The sequence below is a fragment of the Ambystoma mexicanum genome, chromosome 6q (genome assembly GCF_040938575.1).
Source record: "Ambystoma mexicanum isolate Mex_15411 chromosome 6q, UKY_AmexF1_1, whole genome shotgun sequence".
In the NCBI taxonomy this organism is placed as follows: domain Eukaryota; kingdom Metazoa; phylum Chordata; class Amphibia; order Caudata; family Ambystomatidae; genus Ambystoma; species Ambystoma mexicanum.
Genome location: NC_090937.1, coordinates 1,376,984,140 through 1,377,006,308, shown reverse-complemented (window position 1 = coordinate 1,377,006,308; position 22,169 = coordinate 1,376,984,140). Strand labels below are relative to the sequence as shown.

General features: G+C 45.6%; 1 protein-coding gene across 12 annotated transcripts in view; it reads left to right on the top strand.

Annotated features, from left to right (window-relative positions):
• ABLIM2 (actin binding LIM protein family member 2) overlaps nucleotides 1-22,169 on the top strand; it is a 1,607,463-nt gene that overhangs the window by 1,191,687 nt on the left and 393,607 nt on the right. For 4 of the 12 annotated variants that reach the window (XM_069632014.1, XM_069632015.1, XM_069632019.1 and 1 more), the window contains 4 exons: nucleotides 244-345; nucleotides 789-842; nucleotides 14,896-14,934; nucleotides 15,170-15,222. In XM_069632014.1, the coding sequence (XP_069488115.1) occupies nucleotides 244-345; nucleotides 789-842; nucleotides 14,896-14,934; nucleotides 15,170-15,222 (248 nt within the window). Of the gene's footprint in view, nucleotides 1-243; nucleotides 346-788; nucleotides 843-2,408; nucleotides 2,711-14,895; nucleotides 14,935-15,169; nucleotides 15,223-22,169 lie in introns of those variants that run through there. The other 8 variants (XM_069632024.1, XM_069632018.1, XM_069632016.1 and 5 more) reach the window with 5 other exon arrangements.

Sequence of the window (22,169 nt, the reverse complement as noted above, 5' to 3'; positions counted from 1 at the left end):
ACATGTATAATATTAGTCTTGCCAAGTAAAGATTGTGTAGAGACAGCCTTGCATGGATGGTGTATTGAATTCCACACCTGAACCAGAGACCACACACAGCTAGCATTGGGTGGTTCATGCACGCATGCAGTAAAACTGTTTGTTCTGCAAGTCTTTGTGGGTAAGCGCCTTTGCTTGAAGTACTCTACTTTGCTTTCCTTTTGTTTCTTCTTTTATCTACTTCTTTTGCTCTTCCCCCTGGAGGCAGTGAAAGTGGTCGGAGCACTCCGAGCCTGTCCACACACTCCGACAGCAAGTCTTCGCCTTCTTCCTATCAGCAAGCTCCTAGGCACTTCCACGTCCCAGGTAGGCCTTGGCCGCTTGTTCTGCACCCGTTTCTGCCTTTTCTCTCTCACAGCAATTCACTGGGGACATTTCACCTGAGCAACAGCACCATTGCCTGTGCAAAGTGGATGTTGTGTAAATACATTTTCTAGTTCATAATTCCTAAATTGATGACCAACTTGGCATGTTGTAATGTTTGTGAAAGGCATGCACGTGAGTTTAACACCCGCACAAATATGAAGGTTCATGTTTAATGTTGAAATTAATTACTTACACTGGGCACCATATCACGCTTCATAGCATTCATGCTCTCTAACGATTATGTCATTTCGCTTTGTAAAAGCAGGTCATTTGGAGTCAGTGGTTAATGAGTTCCGGTGTCACTAAACATATAAAGAGCAAAGACAGACTCACGTTCTTATCTTACTTTGTTGTCTTGTTCTTTCCTTTTCTTTCCTGTTCAGACACTGGAGTAAAAGATAACATCTATAGGAAACCCCCTATCTACCGACAGCATGGTACAGTCTGCTTTTCTTTTGCTGCCCTATGCCTTCTGCATGCCGTTCTTGTGAAAAGCTATTGACCTCAGAATTTGGAGAACGCGTTCTCTTATGCCACTGCTATAGATGATTTGGAATTATGAAACCTGGTCGTTAAAATTAGCATTCAGAGGGCTTGTGTTGGGTGCAGGGCAGTGCATGCGTTGTATGTAGGGGTATACAAACAATACTGGAAACTGCATCAAAGTGGATAGCCACAGAGTGCCTGCATATCTGGAAATACTTACGCCTTTGAAAGGGCGGTAGAGTCACTCTGCCTAGTTAGATCTCACATCAGTGTTAATCGCCTTAGCTTCACGAGTATAAACCAGCAAGCTGGCACAGGTTTCGCTCCCTCTGCTGCTTTTTCAAGGCCACTCCTTCGCCTAGGACCTTGACAAAGGGCCTGAAGATGTGAAACACTTGTCTGCCCACCTATTTTCATTCAGATTAGCTCAGAAAAACTGTTTCACACTCATATTCGGACTGTGCATCTCTCATATTCTAAGGTATGCTTTGCTTGCTGTTCCAACTGCTCTGCTATTTTTTTATTTTGGGGGTTTCTGACACTGTCAGCCTACAGTGCACTTGACTTGCTAGTAAGTGCGGGCCCTTGAGCCTGCAGGATGTGGCATTCATGAAAATGTCCTACTCCGTGCCCTGCTTAATCCATCAGAATCCATTAACTAGCCCTGTATCTCAATATCTGTGGTGTATCCTGTGTCCCGATAGAGAATGCAAATGGGATTCCTTTCAGCAGCTCCCTATGTCAGGACATCGTCTGCTTCCGAGGTCGTGTGGAGGGATGTGTCTGTTTCCCGCTCACTCTTTCCAATATGTCCTACCGAAGATTAGATTATGTTAATGTTGATGTTTATGAACAATGAACATTATTCCATGTTAACAGCATGGGAAGGAATTTATGATATATGTCATCAGTAGAAACACAGGAGACAACAACACACATGGAGCCATCAGAGCCAGGCACAAAGAAATATATACTGAGACGCAGCGGTGTCACTTTAGTACAGAAAGACTTCCCGCACCGGACCCTATAACAGGAGTCGTGTACGTCAGAGCAGGGTTTTGCTATCTCCATCCCCTTTCCTCTCCTCCCTCTTCAATTTCAACAGCATATTTAATCACTTAGGCAACACATTTAGGTCAAGGTCCTCTTTCAAGAGCATCATTGCTTCTGTGGCATGGGACCGAGCTAGTTTGCTCTCTTCCCACCGTGTACACTATTGCCCTGCAAGAACCCTCTGCCAGCCCGGGGAATGTAGTGCTCACCATCCCTCATTTCTACTGATCCGAGAAGGGTGGGACATCTTTCTCTGCCTGGCCCCTGCTGTGTGTAACTCTTTTGCACTGTTGTTTCACTCTCTAAATGGTGTCCTTGCGTTTCGTCGCTCCCTTGAAGCATGACTGTTTGTCTGGACCTTCAAGCTAAAGTCCCACTATCTGGTTTCAAATGCTCCCAGTGCCAGGAAGCCCTTTCATGCATATGTGCAGTTTAAAGTTGCAAAGGTTACCCTTCATCTACAGGGCTTTACGAATTACGATACAGCCCGATGCGAGGAAGATCGCCTATGTCCGTCACCATGCCTGACTGAACAGAGAAAAAAAGCAGAGTATGTTATCCTCCATTTCTCGGGGCGGAGGATGGGGAACAGCTGTTCGTTATGAGGATGGGAGCTATTTGTCGTACATTGAAAATCCTAGAATACAAACATCTCCTCCCACTCTGACCAAAACCTGTTTCATTTGGACACTGAGTTGCTGGCTGTACATTTCAGAACAGGCACACTAATGTCTGGCTTCACTCGAGGATTCTCTAAACTCCAGGACATAGATCACTTATTGTATAGTGAACAGGAACCCTGTCAAAGTCTGCGAATGAATAAATGATTCATTTCATTAGCAAAAATGATGTTTCTTGTTTATTATCGTTTTATTAAGCACCACATTAGAAAGGAAATTGCTTTAGAGCACCAGGAGTTGGGTATGTGAATGGGGGATGGGAGAATAGGCAAGTGCCTTAAAATAGTGCTAGCACGAATACATGGTAAAGCACATTGCTATTTGGCAACAAAGAATTGCATTAAAAAGTGAAACCATGGTGAGCATAGTGGGTCAGGAAAAACCCAAAGGGAGCGGTAACAGTGGAGCCTCACAGAGCATACTGGAGCCTAGCGTTACCTCATGGGTAATGACCTTCATGTTTGAGGTTCTCAAGACGGTCCATTGAGGGAGCCGGCAATAGAAAGTCTAATCTTTTGCGAAAACAGACTGACCATCATTAATATTATTATTCATAATTATTTGAAGTATTGTAGGGCTTTCTTAAATGTTTTGTTCTTGGGTTCTGTTCTGAAGCATTTGGGTACATAATTCCACATTGTAGGGCCATGGGTCGCAGAGTTTTTCTATGCCTCTGTCTTTTGTAGTTGGGGTGCTGCTGAAGGTCCTTTCTTATTTCCCGAGGGTCCTACCTGGGCAGTAGGGGGTCAAAAGGGATTTCAGGTACTTGGGCCTTTACTGTAATGGTATTTTTGCCTCAGAAAGATAGTTTTTAGGTGGTTTCTGGGTTAAAATGGTAGCCAAAAGGGCCCCTTGTTACCTGGGGAGATGGGGTATCGTATGCAAAGGCACATCACCTGTCTTGTCGCATGGTTTTAAATATGGCTGATGTGGTGCGCTTGTTGTTTAGTGATGCCCAGGTACTTATTTATTGGTTATTTTGTAATGCAGAATTGTGTTTCAATGTGCAAGCTGCATCAAGACAAGGGGGTGGGGAAAAGGAAGAGGGCGAGGGGATAAAACTAAAACAAGAATGTTCTTGAAAGGTCTTGAAACATTCGGAACGTGCAAATGCTATAGCATGATGACAGAGGGACAGGGGGGAGGAGGAGAAGAAGTGCAGGAGGGAGGTTAGGAGGGGAGAAACAAACAAAACATTCTGACTAGGGCGTGAGATGATTTTGAATGTTCAAGAGCTATAACATGAATGTAGGGAAAGGAGAGGGGTGCAGGTCGAGGTGAGGAGGAAAGAACACACAAGGAACAAAGCTCATATTAGGCCGGGGACAATCCTGAGCATGCAAGTGCTAAACACGAATGTAGGGGTGGGGAGGAGGGAGTCCTACATCATATAGCAAGGGCTGCAGCAATGTGCAAACAATAGGTAAGCCCAGAAGCGCCAAGAGGGCCGAAGTAAGTTAGCAGGGACCATAAATCAGTGCACAGAAATCAAGCACGAGGATCACAACATGGATAATGCATTGAGGACAGCAGAGAAAAGGAACAGGGGGGGGTGAAAGAGGCTTGTAACAAGGCGAAGTATGCAGAGTCCGCAAGATGGTGAAGCAATTTCAAGCTGCAGAGGCAAGAATAAAGTCAAGTAGACGGTACATATGTCCTAAAGCGGATCCAATGCGTTAGCGTCGTTTCCCAGTAAAACACTGGGTGGCCCTGGAAGGTGTCTTCTGGAAAAGAGTCCTAGGTCTACCTAAAGCCATCGCCATTCAGGTAATCAGAAGGGAGTTAAGGCTAACCACACTGAAAACAATAGCTGACTGGAAGTCCTTGGCTTTCTTTGGGAAATGTGGACAAGAGTCACCTGCGCCAATCTTGGCGATAATAACATGATAGCTGGAAGGTGGACTGCAAAGCAGGCTAAGGTGTTGGGGGGCCACATGTCTTAAACTATTAGACTAACGTAATCCCTTGCTGGGGAAACTGGCAATCAATCCTAATAAAGTTAAGTGGAAGCTGTGGGAGGCAGATTGGATCTGTACGTATGAAGAGGCAAACAAGTATAAGTTATTCTATAATTTATCTAATGAGACCCGAGCTGTGTGAGACACCTTGGAATAACTGAGGAAATTCCCTAGTCCCTACGATAGAGCACAGTTCTTGAGGATCAGATTAAATGTATGTAAGACAAAAGAAGTGCTATCATGAAGAGTTCCTGAGAACTTGAAGGATTATACATGCAGGTTTTGTAAGGAAGAAGAGGTACTGCAAAACCTACAACAGTCGTTAGTCGTTTCCTAGAGAATGCAGCACCATTATCGACAGAGGAATGGTGGACAAAATGTTTGAGGGAGGAAATACCTCCTTAATCATAGCAGCAGTACAAATTCTGAATGAAGTTTGGGACCGATGAGCCTAGACTCTGATAAATTTAGATTAAGAAAGCTGATATTAATGATAATCCTTATTTTACTAATCGATGAGGAAAAACTGGCCTGTAAGAAGGCTTGAGACTTACGAACGGTCATTCCTGTACGTTGTCTAATCTTTTGCTAACAGCTTGTAATAAATTATAATTCAAATAAAAAAGAAATGTGGCGTTCGGTCGGTGCAGCAAAAATGTCGTAGGAACCAGGTGAAAAGTGGGCCATCAGGCTCATAGGAGAGCACGCCCCATGGTAGAAGGATCCCAGGTAAATACTTCAGGCACATAGAATGGGGTTAAGAGTCATTGATGAGGAAGATGCACCAATCAGGCCGTGCAAGGAGAGGGAGAACAATCTGTGTGGCAGCTGGCTGTTGGGAAGAAGAAAGGAGACAAGGGGCTGGCGGCTATCACTCTTTAGACCAAACCCATCCTTAACATTAGTGAATAAATGTTTTTTAAATGACCCAATCAGAGTTTCTTGGTGTCATTCCTCAGATGTACCACGGTGTATAGAGATGTAATAGTCAAGGTAAGAGAAGACCACAGCTCTTTGTTTTGTGCCATTTCTAGGTACGGTATAGTCTTCATCAGCATATGTACTTGCTTTGCAGGAGGGCTTATGGCATATGTGATGACATATGTATGTCTAGCATGCAACCAACGTTCTTTAGATAGTTGGTCAACTATGGGGGTGTCAAACACGAGAAGATCGGTTGTAGTGGAATTGAGGCACTCAATGTTGATATTAAATGCAATGTGTACTTCATCTGCATAAAGATTAAATCTGGGAGGGAACTGGTTCTGTAAAGTCAAATGACTTCATAGTATAATATAACGCAGGATCATCACCCGGGTCACTACCAGGCACTTCCTTCCTAGAAATGATTGGGAGGTATGTTGGTCAGGAAAGGCAGCAGTCAGGTTTTTTATCATCAAGGGCAAGTCATGTACCTGGGTGCAGAGGGCTGCAGCAATGGCATTCCAGAAAATGGACACCTCAGCTATGAAACTCTATCCCTCACTGGGGTTGGACATTATTAGGAAATGTCAACACTGCTTCCTAAATGGCAATAAATAATATAATGCTTCTCCAATAAATATCTCCTAATTATATATAATGTATCAATATTGCGTATCGTTTTTTGGACCAAACTCTGTGATGTGGGTGAATTGTGCCTTTAGGCAAATAGACAAAGCTTTGACAATGTTTACATTGCGTAAAGTCAAAGGAGGTGGCTATGATGAATGTAACAGGGATATGTACATATCTAAGAGGAACTTATCAATATCAATAACTTATTTAATTTACAGTAACGCCTTGATAAGTGGCAGTGTTTTGTAAATAGGAAAGTTATTGAATTGAATAGCTTTATAAGTTCAAAATTAGAAGTGTAGATGGCACTACAATCCCAAGGGTATCAAAGTGATAGGCTTAACAACCTAGCATATGGCCGAGAGAACAAGATTTAAACAGTAGTGTTTTAACTTATTTTATCACAGAATACTAGTGTTGCAGTGTTTCCTGCATCTTCTGGAAGAATGTTTCAGTGTTTGGCGGCATTGATATAGCTTAATCTACCGCAGGCTCTGGTTAGTCTGTAGCGATTGATGGACATTGATGAACATATCACACCTGTTAGAAACACTTAGAGGCCAAGATGACTGTGCCACTTAAATTGGTGTATAAGATAGAGAAGCGCTTTTCTGTAGAGAGCTGTATGTGCCAGACTCTGTAACATGAGGTTATCCTATCCTTCCTGGGCAACCAATGCAGCTTTCGGAGAATCGGGAGGATGTGGGTTTTTGTAGCCAATGCAGCCTTTGAATGATTAATTCAGACGAGCCACCTTTGCAATAGTCCATATTAGACCATATAAGGTTTTGGCAATGGTAGCACACTGTTCCTCGGAAAGTAGGAGCCTGATCTGCTTAAGTGACATCACTTTGGTAGAGCCAAGTAAATGATTAACTTAGAGAGTCATATGTAGCAGGGGGGATCTCACCACGCACTTATTGGGAGACAGGTGTGGACGGGTACAACAATCTATGTCTATGTCACTTAACTTATCACTTCTTACCTGTCTCCAAACCCTGCTTACCTGACTTCTAGATCACCTTAGTGAGCCTTCTTGGGCAGTACAGAAGGGGCAGCAGAAAAGCAAAGGTTAGGGCAGGGTGGATTAACACAAATCCCAAAGGAAAAAAAAATTGGGTTAGAATAACTTTGCACACAAAAGGAAAGCTGGACAAAGGAATGCTGGTGTATGGTTATTTAGTTGTTCTTAGGTTCACTTATACTTTCTTCCTGGAAAACCAACAGGGTTTATGTTTTTTTTTATATAAAACAGGAAATTCACAAAACAATATTTACAATATAAACGTACTCTAAGAAGCTGCGTAACTAAAAAAAAGTATACAAAAAGAGTCATTTTAAAATATAAACAGTTCTTAAAAAATATTAAAAGTCCTCAAAAATATATACAACGTCTGTACAGTGTGCTGTAAAAAACTATCGATAAATAGCCTTATTTTGGAGACGACCTGGCCAGGGATGTCTCACGGTGCTTGCTGCTACTTGATGATGTTCTATTTTGGTGATGTATGGATCTTTGGCAGGCAAAACAGTTCCTTGGATACGCAGGCAGCAGCAATGTGTGGGGGCCCTCAAAGTATTTACTCTGGCTCCGCTGCATATGCTAGATGCAGTACAGCAAATTCCAGCAGCGTGGTGGAGTCCCTTCAATAAATGTGTCCGGGCAGCGTATGACAGATGCAGCCTGCCGTCAACTACAAAACTCCCCAACCTGGGTCACGTCTGCCAGGTGTGGCCTGAGAAGCCCTGGTGGGCCACCTGGCAGTGGACGGCCCATTACATTATTTATATGGTGTGCGCAGCCCGAGAGGCTGCAAATGTTGGGCTCTCTGCGCTATGGATAGAGATGGTAATTGCATTGCACAGTGCCAGCAGTGACAGGAAGCCATCTGGGGGGTGGCAGTCATTGTGGGTGCTCCCCTTCCAGTCAGGGAGGGCCTCCATTTAGGCCCAGGCAGCGGCAGTGGTGCAGTGCAGAGCACCATGTCTCTCAGATCACCTGTCAGAGGATTAAAAACAGTTTTTTTATTTTTCATTTTTAGAGAAAAGGATCCCTCGCATGAACACGAGCGAGGGTCCTAGACGATATTTGTTTTTTCTTTTTACAAGGATCACTGCGTGGCTTCTCGTGCTTGCAATCCTTGTATTTTTGTGCTTATTTATTTATTTACCCACCCACAAGAGGGTTACATTCTCCCCCTCTTTGAACTATCATCAGCCCTGAGGGAAGCCTTGGCCTGCTCTATGAATTTATCAAGCCATAATTTTGATCGAAGGCCTCCGGTTTCCACTCAGTACCCTGAATCTCAGGCACCACCCATCGTATACCTTAACTTCTGGGAACCTGCTCTAAAGTAGGAGGAACAGAAGACTTATAGGAAAGAGCAGTGGAAACCTCACACTGGACCCTTGGTGAAGTTAACTTCATCACCAGCCTTATTTCCCTGGTGGGACGACAGCAAGCAGCCAGGACCTCATCTAGGGTTTTTCTCTGGACTCTGCACCAAGTCAGGGCCCTATCTTCCAGGGAAGCAATGGGTAAAGGTTCCTCTACCACGTCTATCGTAGTAGGGACAATTGTAGCAAGATCGGGAATAGACTCTAAAGGAACACTCTCAGGGTGGGGTTCAGGGTCCCTAAGAGGGGGATCTGGATCTGTGGGTGTTGGGAGCCACACTAGTGTCTGATCTAACCAATGGTCTGGGTAGATGCCAAACTGATCACCCTCAGCATCAGTGGCATCAGTTGCTTCTGGTTGACCTTCTGCTGGTCTCATGGTCTTGGCAGCTTGAGAAGCTTCTGAGGATTGAAACTTCAAGGGGTCTTCTTTGGGTCTTTTACCACAGATTTGCTGCTTTATTGTTATATGTTACTTGGCTGATTCTTCTTTGATCACTTCCGGTGTAAGATCAACCTCATCCCCAACTGGTAGCAGTTGGTTCCTTCGCCTTCCCTCCTCTCACAGTCGGTAGACAGGGAGCTCTCTCAGGTGAGGCTCAATGATGAAACAGCCGAGCCTCCCACTTTTCGCCTAGCTTGATACGTCCTCTCTTTCACAGGCCACAGATCAACACACACGGCCGCCAGGTTGAAGTGCTTGAAACCTGACCGTGGCGTCATAGTGGCTTTTGTTTCCTTCCACTGTCTTCTCAATGGAAGCCTGGGTGAGCTGATGTGTTGACAGTTAAGCTGCATCACATAGCTGGCGTAGTTCTCGCTGCCTGTTAATCTGTGGACACTCCAAAACACAGGTCTAAAGGCAGCCGGGTGTCTCTTCCAAACATCAAGAAGTACGGTGTAAACCCAGTGGCATCATTCTTCATACAGTTGTAAGCATAGGTCAGGGTAGCCACATGCTAAATCCATCTGGTCTTCTCTGGCCTCAGGGTTCACAGCATCACCAAGAAGGTGTGATTGAAGCTCTCCACTTGGGCAGCCCCCTGAGGGTGGTATGGTGTGGTACAAGTCTTCTTGATGCAAACCAGCTCCAGCATCAGCTTGATGCGCATCACATTAAAATCTGCACCCTAGTCAGAATAATTCCTGACGAGACAACCGTAGTGCACAAAGTATTTCGCCCACAACATGCGGGAAATGGTGGTGACATACTGATCTTTACTGGAAAACACCTGTGCGTACCGAGTGAAGTGGTCTGTCACCACCAGACTATTCTGCAAACCTCGCCTGTCCATCCCCAACTTCAGAAAGTCGATGCAGATGAGGTCTATGGACTCTGAACTTGTGACACACCTGGTGCAGTGCTGGCAATAATTCTCGACATCTGCTGCTAGTCTAGGCCAGAAAAACCTTGAGCGTACCAACTCAAGAGGTCCATGCTGGTTGTGGAGTGAATACAACACAACTTGCCGGAATCTCTGTGGAAACAGCAGGTGATGTAGTAGCCAGATTCCAGCACTGCTTTCATTATACAGGATTCCACCCTTCTGCACAGGCGTCTTCCATTCCTTAGCATTGCAGCTTGCGCGGGATCACGAAAGACATCCCTGGACACATCCACACCCGTAGTCTGGGCTTTTAGGAATAGGGGGAGGCCATGATACGCCAGCTGTGACATACAGATTTCCTTTCCGGTTAGACACGTTAGCTCAATTACCAGACTGGGATGTTGCAGTTACCGTGGTGGGTACTCAGCTGAGGATCCCAAGCAGTCCACACCCCTGGCTCTGTCTGGCTCCTCCTGACCTGCAGCCTGGGAGATAGCTCTGACGCCTGCTGAAGACAACTCCTTCCATGAGGTGGATCCAGCTGTATCTTCCGGCTGAGCATGAGGCCTCCAAGAGAGGGCATCAGCATCGATGTTAGTGAGCCCAGCTCTGTATTGTAAATTGAAATTCTATGTGGACAATGCAGCAAGCCATTGGTGTCCAGTACCATCCAGCTTCAACTACTTCACCACATAGATTAGGGGGTTGTTGTCAGTCCTCTCTGTGAAAGTGGCACAGTAGAGGTGATCCTGGAACCTCTCTGTAATGGCCAACTGCAATGCCATCAATTGCAATTTGTGGACTGGATAATTATCTGCCATGTGCAGGCCTCGACTGGTGAAAGCAACTTATCTCATCTCACCATTGGTCTCCTGGAAGACAACAGCTCCCAATCCCTCCAGACTTGGGTCCATGTGCAAGATGTAAGACAACGTACGATCCACATAGGCCAGAAATGGTTCTGTGGTGAGGGTCTGCTTGAGCTCCTCTGGCATCGATCAGTCCACCGCTCACCAAAGGGCTCCTGTGGATGATATAGATGGTTTGCAGAGTTGAGGGTATTCCCTGCTCTTCTAGGTAGGTGGGTATTCTTTGGTTAATGTCCACAAATGGTCAGCAATGTTGGCATATCCTGCAACAAACCTCACGTAGTAGTTTCAAAATCACAGGAAACTCTAACTCCTTGAGGGTCTGATGTCTTGGCCAGGTGAAGAGGCCATCCATCTTTGCTGGATTCATAGTGATGCCATCTGCAGAGACGATATATCCGATGTACTTAATGCTCATCTGGCAAAATTGACACTTGTCCATACTGACCTTCTGCAGGTGATCCAGAACCTTCATGAGCCTACTGTTGTGTTTGTCAAGGGTCCTCCCAAATACAATGATGTCATCCAGGTACACCAGTACATCCAGGAAGTTCATATCACTGACATTAGGCGCTGGAAAGTTGCTGGCACACCAGATATCCCAGGTGGCATCCTGACAAATTCATACAATGAAAACAGGCAGATAAACACTGTCTTCCCACTAGCCTCTGGCTGCATCTGGATTTGGTAATAGCCACTCTGCATGTCCAGGACCGAACACCACATTCTCCTCTTCACACAGAAATATGCCTCATTTATCCGGAGCATGGTGTACTGGTCCAGTATAGGCAGGTGTTAAGTCGACGGTGGTTAATGCACATCCAGACATCCCTGTTCTTCTTCCTGGGCAACGACAATTGGAGAAGCGTACGGGCCCCTGGTCTCCTGGATAATTCCTGACTGCAGAAGATCGTCCAGGTGGCAGTATACATCTTCCACGTCTCCTGGGGCCAAGTGTCACAATCACACCCTGAAAGGCGTGTCATTGCTCACGCAGATCTGTTGTTCCACTCCGTGGGCCTTGCCAGTGTCCTTGGGGCTGGCAAGGCCCACGGACACTGGCAAGGCCCACGTAGAAAGCCTCAATGCAGAGGGCGAGCTGTTCCCTTAGGTGGTACTTGTCTCGTTCTGAGATTGAGATTGGGGTATCTCCAAAGTCCAAAGTCTTCCAATCCAGTACCATCTCAGATTACCTCTGGCAACACTCACTGGGGTTACAGAAGCAGTCAGGTGGGACTGTGAGATGATGGAGCATCCTGGTAAGCGGATGTTTCTATTGGTCTTATTAATGACCCGTACTTTGATGGTCTTCAGGCCCATTCCATCCATTGTCATCAGGGTCCGCTGTACCAATAAACCCACTGGAAACTCCCCACGATCTAGTGCTTTCAGACCTCTTGGTCATTGGCTTTCTGCTGAGTCGCACTCTGCCAGGAATCATCACTGTGGCTTCTGCCGGGATTGTGATCTGCCCGAACTGGGTTGTGCAAACCTCTCCAATGGGTCCATCTGGGTGGAGCTTTGGACTGGATGTCTCTCTGCAAGTACGTCTGTTGGTACATAGGGTGCATAGACAGCGTTCTGGCATATCGTGGTACAGCCATCTCCCGACATAATGCCATCAGTGTGGCGAACATCCAGGAATTGATTTCAGTCACCACTGGTGTTGCAGGATCTTCACTCCAGCTGCATCAGACCAGAACCAGGGTGTTGATAGAAGTGCTGACTACAGCTACATCACGTGAAAACTACAGTCTGACCCAGATGTAACCCAGATATTTGCAAGGGCTGTCTCCCATGTCAAAAAACTTTAGTCCAGCCAAGGGCTCCAATGGGATATGTGCCTGATGTTTTCTGTAAAACAGCTCATACCTGATGGCCATGTGTGAGCCACTATCCAGAGGCCCTTGTGTCTTTTGTCCAGCATTGGCAATTATCACAGTGGCTGGTGGTCCTATGAGCCCATCAAGTATTCCCATGATGGTGGGATACTGCACTTGCTGGTAACTAGACTAGAGGTTATCTTCCTCTTGGGTGGAATAGCCAGTCTGGGTGGTTGCGGGTTCCTAGATGACTTGCCCACCATTGGTGTCACTGTAGCCTTAGGCCCATCTGGCGGTGCAGATGTGTTGTGCCCTGTCTCTACTCGGTCAGAGCATAGTAGTAGTGGTGATTCAGGTGCTCCGTTTCCTTGTCCTCACTTCTGTTTCCCACCATTGCACGTGTTCTAGGCCTGGAACCTTTCTGTGACTCGGATGTGATCCAGTTGGTTTGTGCACATGCAGAAGGTGTGTCCCTCCTGTCCACACCTATGGTAAAATTATGTGGTACGCTGCTGGCATACTTGGGGCGGCCCTGGCTCCTGACCACGCAGGAAGCGCTGGTGTTCTCTCTCTCTCTCGGGATGGCGGTATAGTGTCTCATTTGCACTCTTGTGGCCTGGATGTCACTACAGGCGGTTGCTTGGCCAGCAGCCTCTGCAACTGCATCACCTGGATGGTTAGCTTGATGTCACAGGTCATACACCGGGGCTGTGTATGGAGTCACCAGTTGAGTTGGTAGACTCTATACTGTGTCCTCCATCTCTCCTTCCGGAGTACACACCTCCCGGATCAGTTCATCAAAGCAAGGTGGTTTCTGGGTCCGTTCTCAGAGTCATAACTGCCGAAGTATCAGCGGCAGTGATTTTGCTCTGCACATGACCTGTTGCAGCCTAATCAGGTTCTGGCTGTTTGGCTCAACCCCCTTCCATTAGAAAGCCATCTGTAGAATGAACTCGGTCCTGGCCGGATATTCTGAGAGTCTCTCACCCTGTTGGCACAATACTTGACCATCTGCTCCGCGCTGGACTCAGTGGCTCCAAAAATTAATTTAGGCACGAGCAGTGGTGGTGATCCGGCGTGAAGCGGAGCACCTCTCGGCCCGCCTTTTTTCTGTTTACATGGATCCCCATGCAGCTTCTCATGCCGGCGAGCCTTGTATTTTCCATTTATTTATTTCCCCTTCCCTCCGACCCCCATAAGGGGGTTACCCATAGATAGGTTCCAATCCAGAATTATGCCTAATGTTTTAGCCTTCGTTTGATGGCATGTCCATTTAGAGAAAATCTGGATAAAGTTCCAATAGCTTTTGTAATGAGTGGGGAGAGGCCATCAACAGGACCCCAGTTGTTTCGTGGTTCAGCCAAAGCCAGTTCTCAGTCATCCAATATGGATTGAAGATGTTACTGTGGTGATCGCCATCTAGGCATAAAAACAGTTGTGTGTAATCAGCATTATCTTGAAAATCTACACCCAAATTCATGATCCCTGCAGACATTGCATTCCACCATTGCAACAAATTCCCTAATTTCACATATGATGTTCTGCAGCTGAAAATTGAAGTGAGCCACAGTTTGGAATTCTCAGACACGTTGGCCAACTCCCTAATGCAATGAAAAAGGAGAGAGTGGTCCAGGGTGTGAAATGCTACCGAACGGTTGAGTGTGTTTGTGTGAAGCCTACAGCAATACGATTTTAAAAATATTCTATTCATAGCAATAACTCAACCTGCATACTGTAAAAACTCTTCAATTGTTTGATCATTTGAGTTCATTGTAAGTAGCACATGTCTCATGGCATCTCTTTCTATACTGTTCATCCTGTCTGTACATCTGCACTTAATAGATATGTATCACTTTTAACAAGGAGTGGAACACACTGTAAATAACGCGTATTACTGTACCCCAAACTCTGTAGTTCTCACTTTATAGACAATATATGGACAACACACTAGTAGGATTTAAATGTGTGGCTGTCAGGTGGCATACAGACTTTTGCATAAAAACATTGGCCATTTCGACTACCTGCCCTTTCCACTGTTGCCACCCAGTAGCTGAATATGTGAGAGGGTTGCCTGCTGTTGTGAGTGGTAGAATCATTGAGTAGTACAGTTCGAGTACTATGATCAAGATTGTGGATTTTATTATATATATGTATGATTATTAAGATAGAATACAAATATTCAGTTCTCAGGCAAAGACTGATGAAAAGAGTTTGAGGTTCTAATACAGCAGCTCTGAACTTTACATGTGGATGTGTTTTCTGCTTGTGTGTCTAATTGTAATCCATTTACACATGGATCCTTTTTCTTTTAATCATTTTCTGTCTCATTGTATCTCCAGATGATTCCTTCTGTCATGTGTTATCGTACACCCTACCATGTAAGTTCAAAACACAGTTCTGTCCCATGTACCCCATTTTCAAAAACTGTTGCGCCGTACACATTCCGTGTATTACTATCCATCCACAATGACGATTCGGGGAAATGCCATGTGTCTGGGAACTGTTTGGCAACCAGAGATCCCATGGGTCAAGCCTGTACATTGAAATCACATAGATAGGAGTATGTTATTAGAGTGCATGCTAATTCTGTCCTCAATGAATTTCATGTTTCAGCATCAAGACGATCGGAAGGGGACGAGAGACAGTTTGATCAAGAGAGCAGAAAGGTAAAAGATTGGTTCAAAGTCATGCTACAATTATACCATTTTAAATGCGTGATTTTCTGAAAGGATTCTCTGACACATGCCATTTTTACTTTGCAAATATCCGATATGTAACAGAAGATAATTTCCTTTGCCATAATCCACAAGAGTGCCATTTACCTAGGTTTGAATCACTGTCAACTTGCTTATCATGTGTAGGGACGGTGATTACACAGACCTTATATGAGAACACTATAGCTATCAACCCCGCTTTGGGGGGCTAACATGGCTGGTAAAATCCTGAGCTTAGGCAGGCCCGAGCGAAGCAAGTTCCTCAGCGAGGGCTTCAGGATGCTACTGGCCATGAACACCCCTGACACAGGTAATTGCTATTCGCATACCCTCATTCCGTCCAGGGTGCAAATAGTTTTTTTCACCCATGGGGGACGGGCTCCGCACATATTGTGCAAGCCCAATCTTCCATGAAAAATAAAAACACAAAAAGATGGCCCTGCCATAGCAGCTACAAAAGGGCATTGGTCCCTTTTCTATTTCCATGGTGGTCGCGCAAGATGGGTAAGAATGCCAGGACCAGCAGGTAAGTAGGTAGGGAGGAAGGGTGTGGGGAGAGCATGCAGGATTTCTTGAAGGGGCTAGGAGTAGGGTGGAGGCGTGGGAAGGCAACAGGGAGAGTCTTCCTGTTGCCTACCCACAATCAAGATGGCGGCACCCAGGGAAGGGCCTCTGGCTGCTGGAAACAAATAGGCGGTACACTGTGTCATCTCTCTGCAGTTCCAGCCATCTGATTGGCTGAGCACCCTTCCCAATTTGCGAATAATAATTTGCTGCCGCATATCTGATCTTCTGATTCTGACATGAAGAATCAATATGAATATATTCATTTGGTCAGCTCAAATACTGTCACAGGGTGGATAACACAGAACAGACAACACATAGGGATGCTTTTTCTCCTTTATATTCTCTCAATGGGAAACGGTTAGAGGGCTTGCTTTTGGACAGAGACCCAAAAAAAGAGGGATATGCTAAGGCAAGAGTGGAATGAGGAATGGATCGCTCAAGTCCAGTGAAAGTCCTTTTTTAAGAGGGTCTACAGTCCTGAGTCCAAAACCAAGTCCCTATGCTACTTTAAAAATAGCCCTGGGGGAGGGGTGAGAGTTCTACACAGAGAAATCATTCTTCAAATCACTCTGTCTCAGGCAAGTTTTAAGTGCCCTACACGCTTCTTTAACTTGCCATTATCAGATAATCCCAAGGATGTGCTGTCTTCAGAGATGCTGTAGCCGTTGAAGAGCTCCTCTTGGGGAAAGCTCTGTTTGTCCTAGAGTTTCTTGCTGCTTTACTGAGGCAAGACTTGTACCTTCACCTCATGCCTTAGAGGTTCTTCGGGATGAGATTTTCCTCACCCCACCTAGGTGTTTATCAGGATGCAGAAATGATGCAACCCTTCCTCCCAGCCAAGGATGGAAATGTGTTTGCAGTTACAACAACACTTCTAAGCTGCTCTCCAGCTTCTTCTTCTTGTGGTCTGTCAACTCAGTCTTTGGTCCAAGGATTGTAGTAGGCTCTCTGATATACCCCATCGTTGAAGCCATTTCTGTTCTACGGTGTGTCTCACTTGGTCTAGCCTTCTCATGCTCTTTATCTTTCTCACTATGTGGTCTATTTGGCTTGGCCATCTCAGCTTTTGTGTCTACCTTCCCCTTCTCACTCTCTGCCACACAAATGACACTTTGGAATTCTGTCCTACCACCTTCAAAATCAGCAGGTGTATGCCTCTTTTTATAGTTAGGCTTAGGGATTAATGGGTTCGATGAGTGCCCAGTTGATAGGTCAGTTTCCCCACTAGTGTTGTGGTTCATGGTCAGCGTAACTCTAATGGCTCCACCTCCACCCTAGTTGTCTGCCCCATAGTTTTTCTTGGCATCATGTGTTGCGATTTTTGTACACAGTTTCTGTGGCTCAGGCCTCAAATAGCTTGTCCTCCATCTTTATACCAGGCACTGGTTCTATGACAGCAGAGCGATCCTGAATGCTTGCTCCGCAAGTGAATTTTTGTGTTCGCTGTCAGTGTGTGCACACCGAGCACAAGTGCTGAGCATTTGGCATTTCCTCTACTGACATATGTTTTTCCCTGTGCTCTGCTCCATAGACCATGTTGGGCTGCACACTCCTCAGATGTGGTTGGCAAAGAGCCATGCTCCATGAGTTGATCCATGGTCAGGAGCTGTCATCTCTTGTCCTTTCCATACACTCCCAATAAAACCTTCCGAGGTCCTGTTTTATCATGGTTTCTCCCGGATATCATTTCTGACATACGGAAACCATAATGGGCACTCTCCTTTATTACCTACAAGACATATTTCCTTCTGGGTGCTTTTTTGTATTTGTTCTGACATGGGTAACTGCTGGACACATAATGGGCAACTAAAAAAGCAATTGGGGAGCTCTTTAACTGCCCTCACAACTCCTAAGAAACCAAAGAAAGTCATTTGGACTGAGAATTGCGAGAAGGCCTTCCAAGGATACCCTTTGTCATGGCCCTGTTCTCTTTGCACCTGATTACCAGAGACCATTCATTTTGCAAACAGCTGTCTCTGACGCGGGCTAGGTGCTGTCTTTTCACAGTTGGATGACAAAGGCAGGGAGCATCCTATATGTTTTATTAGTCACCAGCTTTAGAACAGGGAGATCAGGTAGGCAAGTGTTTCTCAATTATGTGGGCCCATTCGGAAGATAAGACCCTGACCAGACGTCCCTAAAGTGGCTAATGAACATGAAAGGAGAGAAACCTCAATTGCTCAGGTGGTCCATAAGCCTTCAAGGCTTTGACTCCACCAACTGAGCACAGGCCAGGTGCACAGCATAATATAGCAATGCTGATGGGCTTTCCAAGAGGTATAACCGACTGGAATAGGAAACCTGCCCAAGGGTGGATTAGATCCCCCTGTCCCTATTCTGGGGGACGAAGTTTGGTGAGTGTTAGGAAGGATTTCTCTTTTGGCAACTTTCCCTCCATAGATTCTATGGACCCCAATCTTTTTGCTTTGTTTTTTAACCTGCTCTTACTTTTTACAATGAAGTAAAGCCGTCAGCTTCACTTCCCTGGCCTTTTGCTCTTTTGTTACTGGGAAAATGATCAGTCCTTCAGACTATCAATACTGGGAAACAATGTTTCCCTTTTATCTTTTACATTTTTGTAACTTTTTAAAAGTGCACACAGCATCTTACAATGCAGTACAATGAGGATAGCTTTTGTTCACGTGGGATTTTTGGTTACTTTTGTATGTCCCTAAAGACAACTGGTGGCAGCAGATACATACTTAGCATGTTTGCATTATTTGTAGTGTACACATTCGTGTTTACCACATATGGATACAAAACGTGGCTAGGGCCCTAAAATGGCCATGCCGCAAGATGTTTGCTTGTTCTTTGGCCATATTGTTGTTTGTCCTTCTGCCTGCCTTGCCAAGTCAGGAAATCCCATATAAGGTCAGACATTCAACCGAGAAGCTTTCTGCTTTCACAAGTTAGTGCTGCCTTTGTGTGTGTGAGGCTCAGGACGTGGTTGGGACTGTCTAGTGCCATTCCACATCTGTGGAGCCAGAGAGTCTAGGTGTGGGGCATGAGTGAAACCATTAGTTGTCAACTACTGGCTGTTTGAATGGTGCAGATTCTTACCATTGTGGGGTTAGACTTCCAGCCATTTCTTCGGATCAGTGTTGGAGCCAAGAATCCCTTGTAGACGAACAGCCAACTGAAGATCCGAAGAAAAAACCTGAAGAGGGCTGCCATGAAGCCTGGTTGGACTACCTGATCTCCAAAGACCATGAACAGTGTTTCAGCCCTTGGACTGGTGGCACCAACCATTCTCGATGCCTTCTTGAGGATCCAGCCATCCTGAGCCTTCTGAAGTGTTGGGGGCAGGGGTGCGTCGATTTGGGCCCATACCGCCGAGTTACTTCACTGGCGAAGGCCGGAGTTCAGACCGGCTGCAACTCCTTCTCCAGGTAAGTCTTAATGTGAAGACTTTATTGATGTGAATAAGTCTTTGGCATGAGTTAACTCTTGTCTTAGTCGCAGGTGGTGGAGGTCGCGAAGAAAGCTGAAGACTGTTCAAGCAGGTAAGCAGAGTCACCTTGCGGCGCTGGAAGCGTCCTAGCAAATGACTAAACTGCCAACTTGTCTTGCAGACCTCGGCGACTAGAGGTGATGGACATGCCTTGGTTGCTCCGAGATCGGTGGATGCTGCAGAACTGGTGAGTATGGCGGCGGACTTGCCTTGGTGCTCCGAGGTCGGAGGATGCTGCAGAACTGGTGAGTATGGTGATGAACTTGCCTTGGTGCTCCGAGGTCGGAGGATGCCGCCGAACTGGTGAGTATGGCGATGGCCAGGCCTGGGTAGGCTCCGAAGACAATGGATAAGCTGAGCAGGTAAGGATGCTGAGCAGGATGAGCGTCACGCTGCAAGGCAGAATAACGCAAAGCGCGTGCTCTTGATTGGGCGTGGTTTAAATAGCTAGGTAGTGTCCCAGGTACCCTTGGGGTGGCCCCACCCTGAAAGCTAGACCGCAGCATACAGTTCTCTAGTATTCCACATGGGGCGGCCATGCTTACCCATCGGCCATAGGAAGCCCGTCCCAGTGAGTGTCTCCTATGCCAGCAGCGCCAGGTCTGGCTCCAGGGCTTCTGAGGAGGTCCCAGTAGGGTTCCGAGGGGCCGTGCCCCTTTGAGGGGGACAAGGTCATGACAATCAGTGAATCTTGCATTTCTTCATGGCCAGGGGTTGCATCTTGCATCTGGACCTCAACGGAAGAATCCTTGCACTCACAGCTCCTGGGCACCTCCCACTGGAAATGATGGTGGGCAATCCAGCCTTCAGCGACCCCCCAGTTGACTCATCAAGTCATCTGGGAAAATCAGAGTCATGGGGTAAGGAAACCTAAAGCATTTGTTTCCTGCTGACCTCCATAGGATAATAGTCTCTTTGTATCCTGCCTTTCCTTTCCACTGTCTTTTGGTCTTCAAACCTGGGTAGTACCATCTGAAATACAGGAACACAATTTACTTACTTAGTAACTTTGTAGCATCTCTTCTTTTGGGCAATCACCAACACAAGTAACTTAACTGCTACAGATATATTCTGGGGAGAAGCATTGTGGCTCCTTTGACCTTTGGACACACGGCCCCATGCTTTTTAGGGATTGGACTGCTGAAGTTAGGGAAAATCACATGTGACTTGGTTCCATCTTTACTGCATTCATTACTTACCTCGCTTATTTGATTAAGTCATTTAAAAGCATTTTAACTCATTTAAAAGCATTTTAAGAACCTATGGTGAATGTATATATGTATATTATTGAGTATTTTGCGAAAGTATCACCTGCTTGTTTCATTTTTTTAGTGTGTATTGAAGGCCTAGAATAAATACTGATTTTGTATACATTCCTGTCTAAATTGAATCATTATGTGATTTACTGGGCGGACTCATTGCAGACCCCTGACTCCACTCACACTCCTATTAGAATAGCCTTGTCTGCTCCCATTGCTACCTTGATTGGGTTTTCACTAACCTCTCAGAGTTCCTTGTTCACTGTAACTAGGGTGCCCTCAAAAAATCTGTTCACCAGGCCAGAATCTAGAAATCGATCTTAACAGCTCGTAAATTGTTTACATATCTAGAACGTTATGGGCTGAGATTCTCTTAATACAAGTGATTCATGCTACCAGGTTGTCAAATGATGGTTTTGCTGAAAAATTGTGTCCCCATAGATATTACACCATTCTTCATAGCTCAGGGGAGTGCTTACTCTCATTCACCACTCCTTAAATGTTCAAGAACTGACCAAGCTGATCCAGGTCAATATTTTATAGTGCATGGAATCCTGCAAGGCCAGGAAGTCCTATTGGTTAACGCTTGTGGTCCTATTTTCGATGACCCTGGATTTTACACTAACATATGGGGTATCTGTGCTTTCACCCCTGACATTCTTGCTGCTTTGGCTGGGGATGTATGTCATTGGGATTTACACTGTGCTCCACTGCCATTTGCATTGTCTCCAGGCACTCTGGTTGATCTGAAAGTTCTGTCTGAGGGTCAGTTACTAGGTGTACTATGTCGAGAGCAAACAAGGAAGAGGATTTTTTTTTTCTCTCTCAAATGGATACAATATACCCTGTGTGCCACAAAGATGGAGACAGTATGGAGACTTAATGCATTAACATAAGTTATTTTTCAAGGGATATGAGATACTAGAACCTTTAGTTCAGAGAAATGGCTGCTTGAGATTAAGGTTGGCAGACTGAGCACTGTATTGTACTTGACTCTAACCTGCTCAGGTGCTGTGCTCAGTTGCCAGCTGGGACTATTGTCTGCCCACCAGAGATCAGACAGTCTTTGTTAGGTATTTGTGAGGCAATCGCATAGGGGGCAGAATGCATGGTCATTTCTATGAAAGGTGTACGGAAGGATTCCGGAATGCAGGCAGCAGAGGCAGCAGCATAAACCAGCAGCTCCTGGCCTCTCCTATATATTGATAATTGAAGATTATGAACTCCAAAAAGAAGAGTGAAACTGCAGATAACCCAGTGCCTAAGAAAACCAAATCAGCTACAGACATGGCAGAGATTCCAAGTCCACAAGATATCTACTCCCTACTTTTAAAAGTGGTGCAAGACTTGGGAAAAGTGGCTCAAGATGTGGTTGATGTTAAATCATCCATGGAAGACTTGACATTGAAGGTGGCTCAAATTGATAGCCGTGTCTCAGTTTGAGAAAATGGCACTGCTTCCATGACATCTGAAATTTCTGGCAGCTTCAAAGCATACAAAAACATGAAAGATGACTTCTATAAAGGAAAAACCAAAACTATGGAGCTTGATTTGAAAATAAGAGGTAAAAACATACGGATTGTTGGCCTAGAGGAAGATGAGAAGGAGGATTTGGCTCAAAA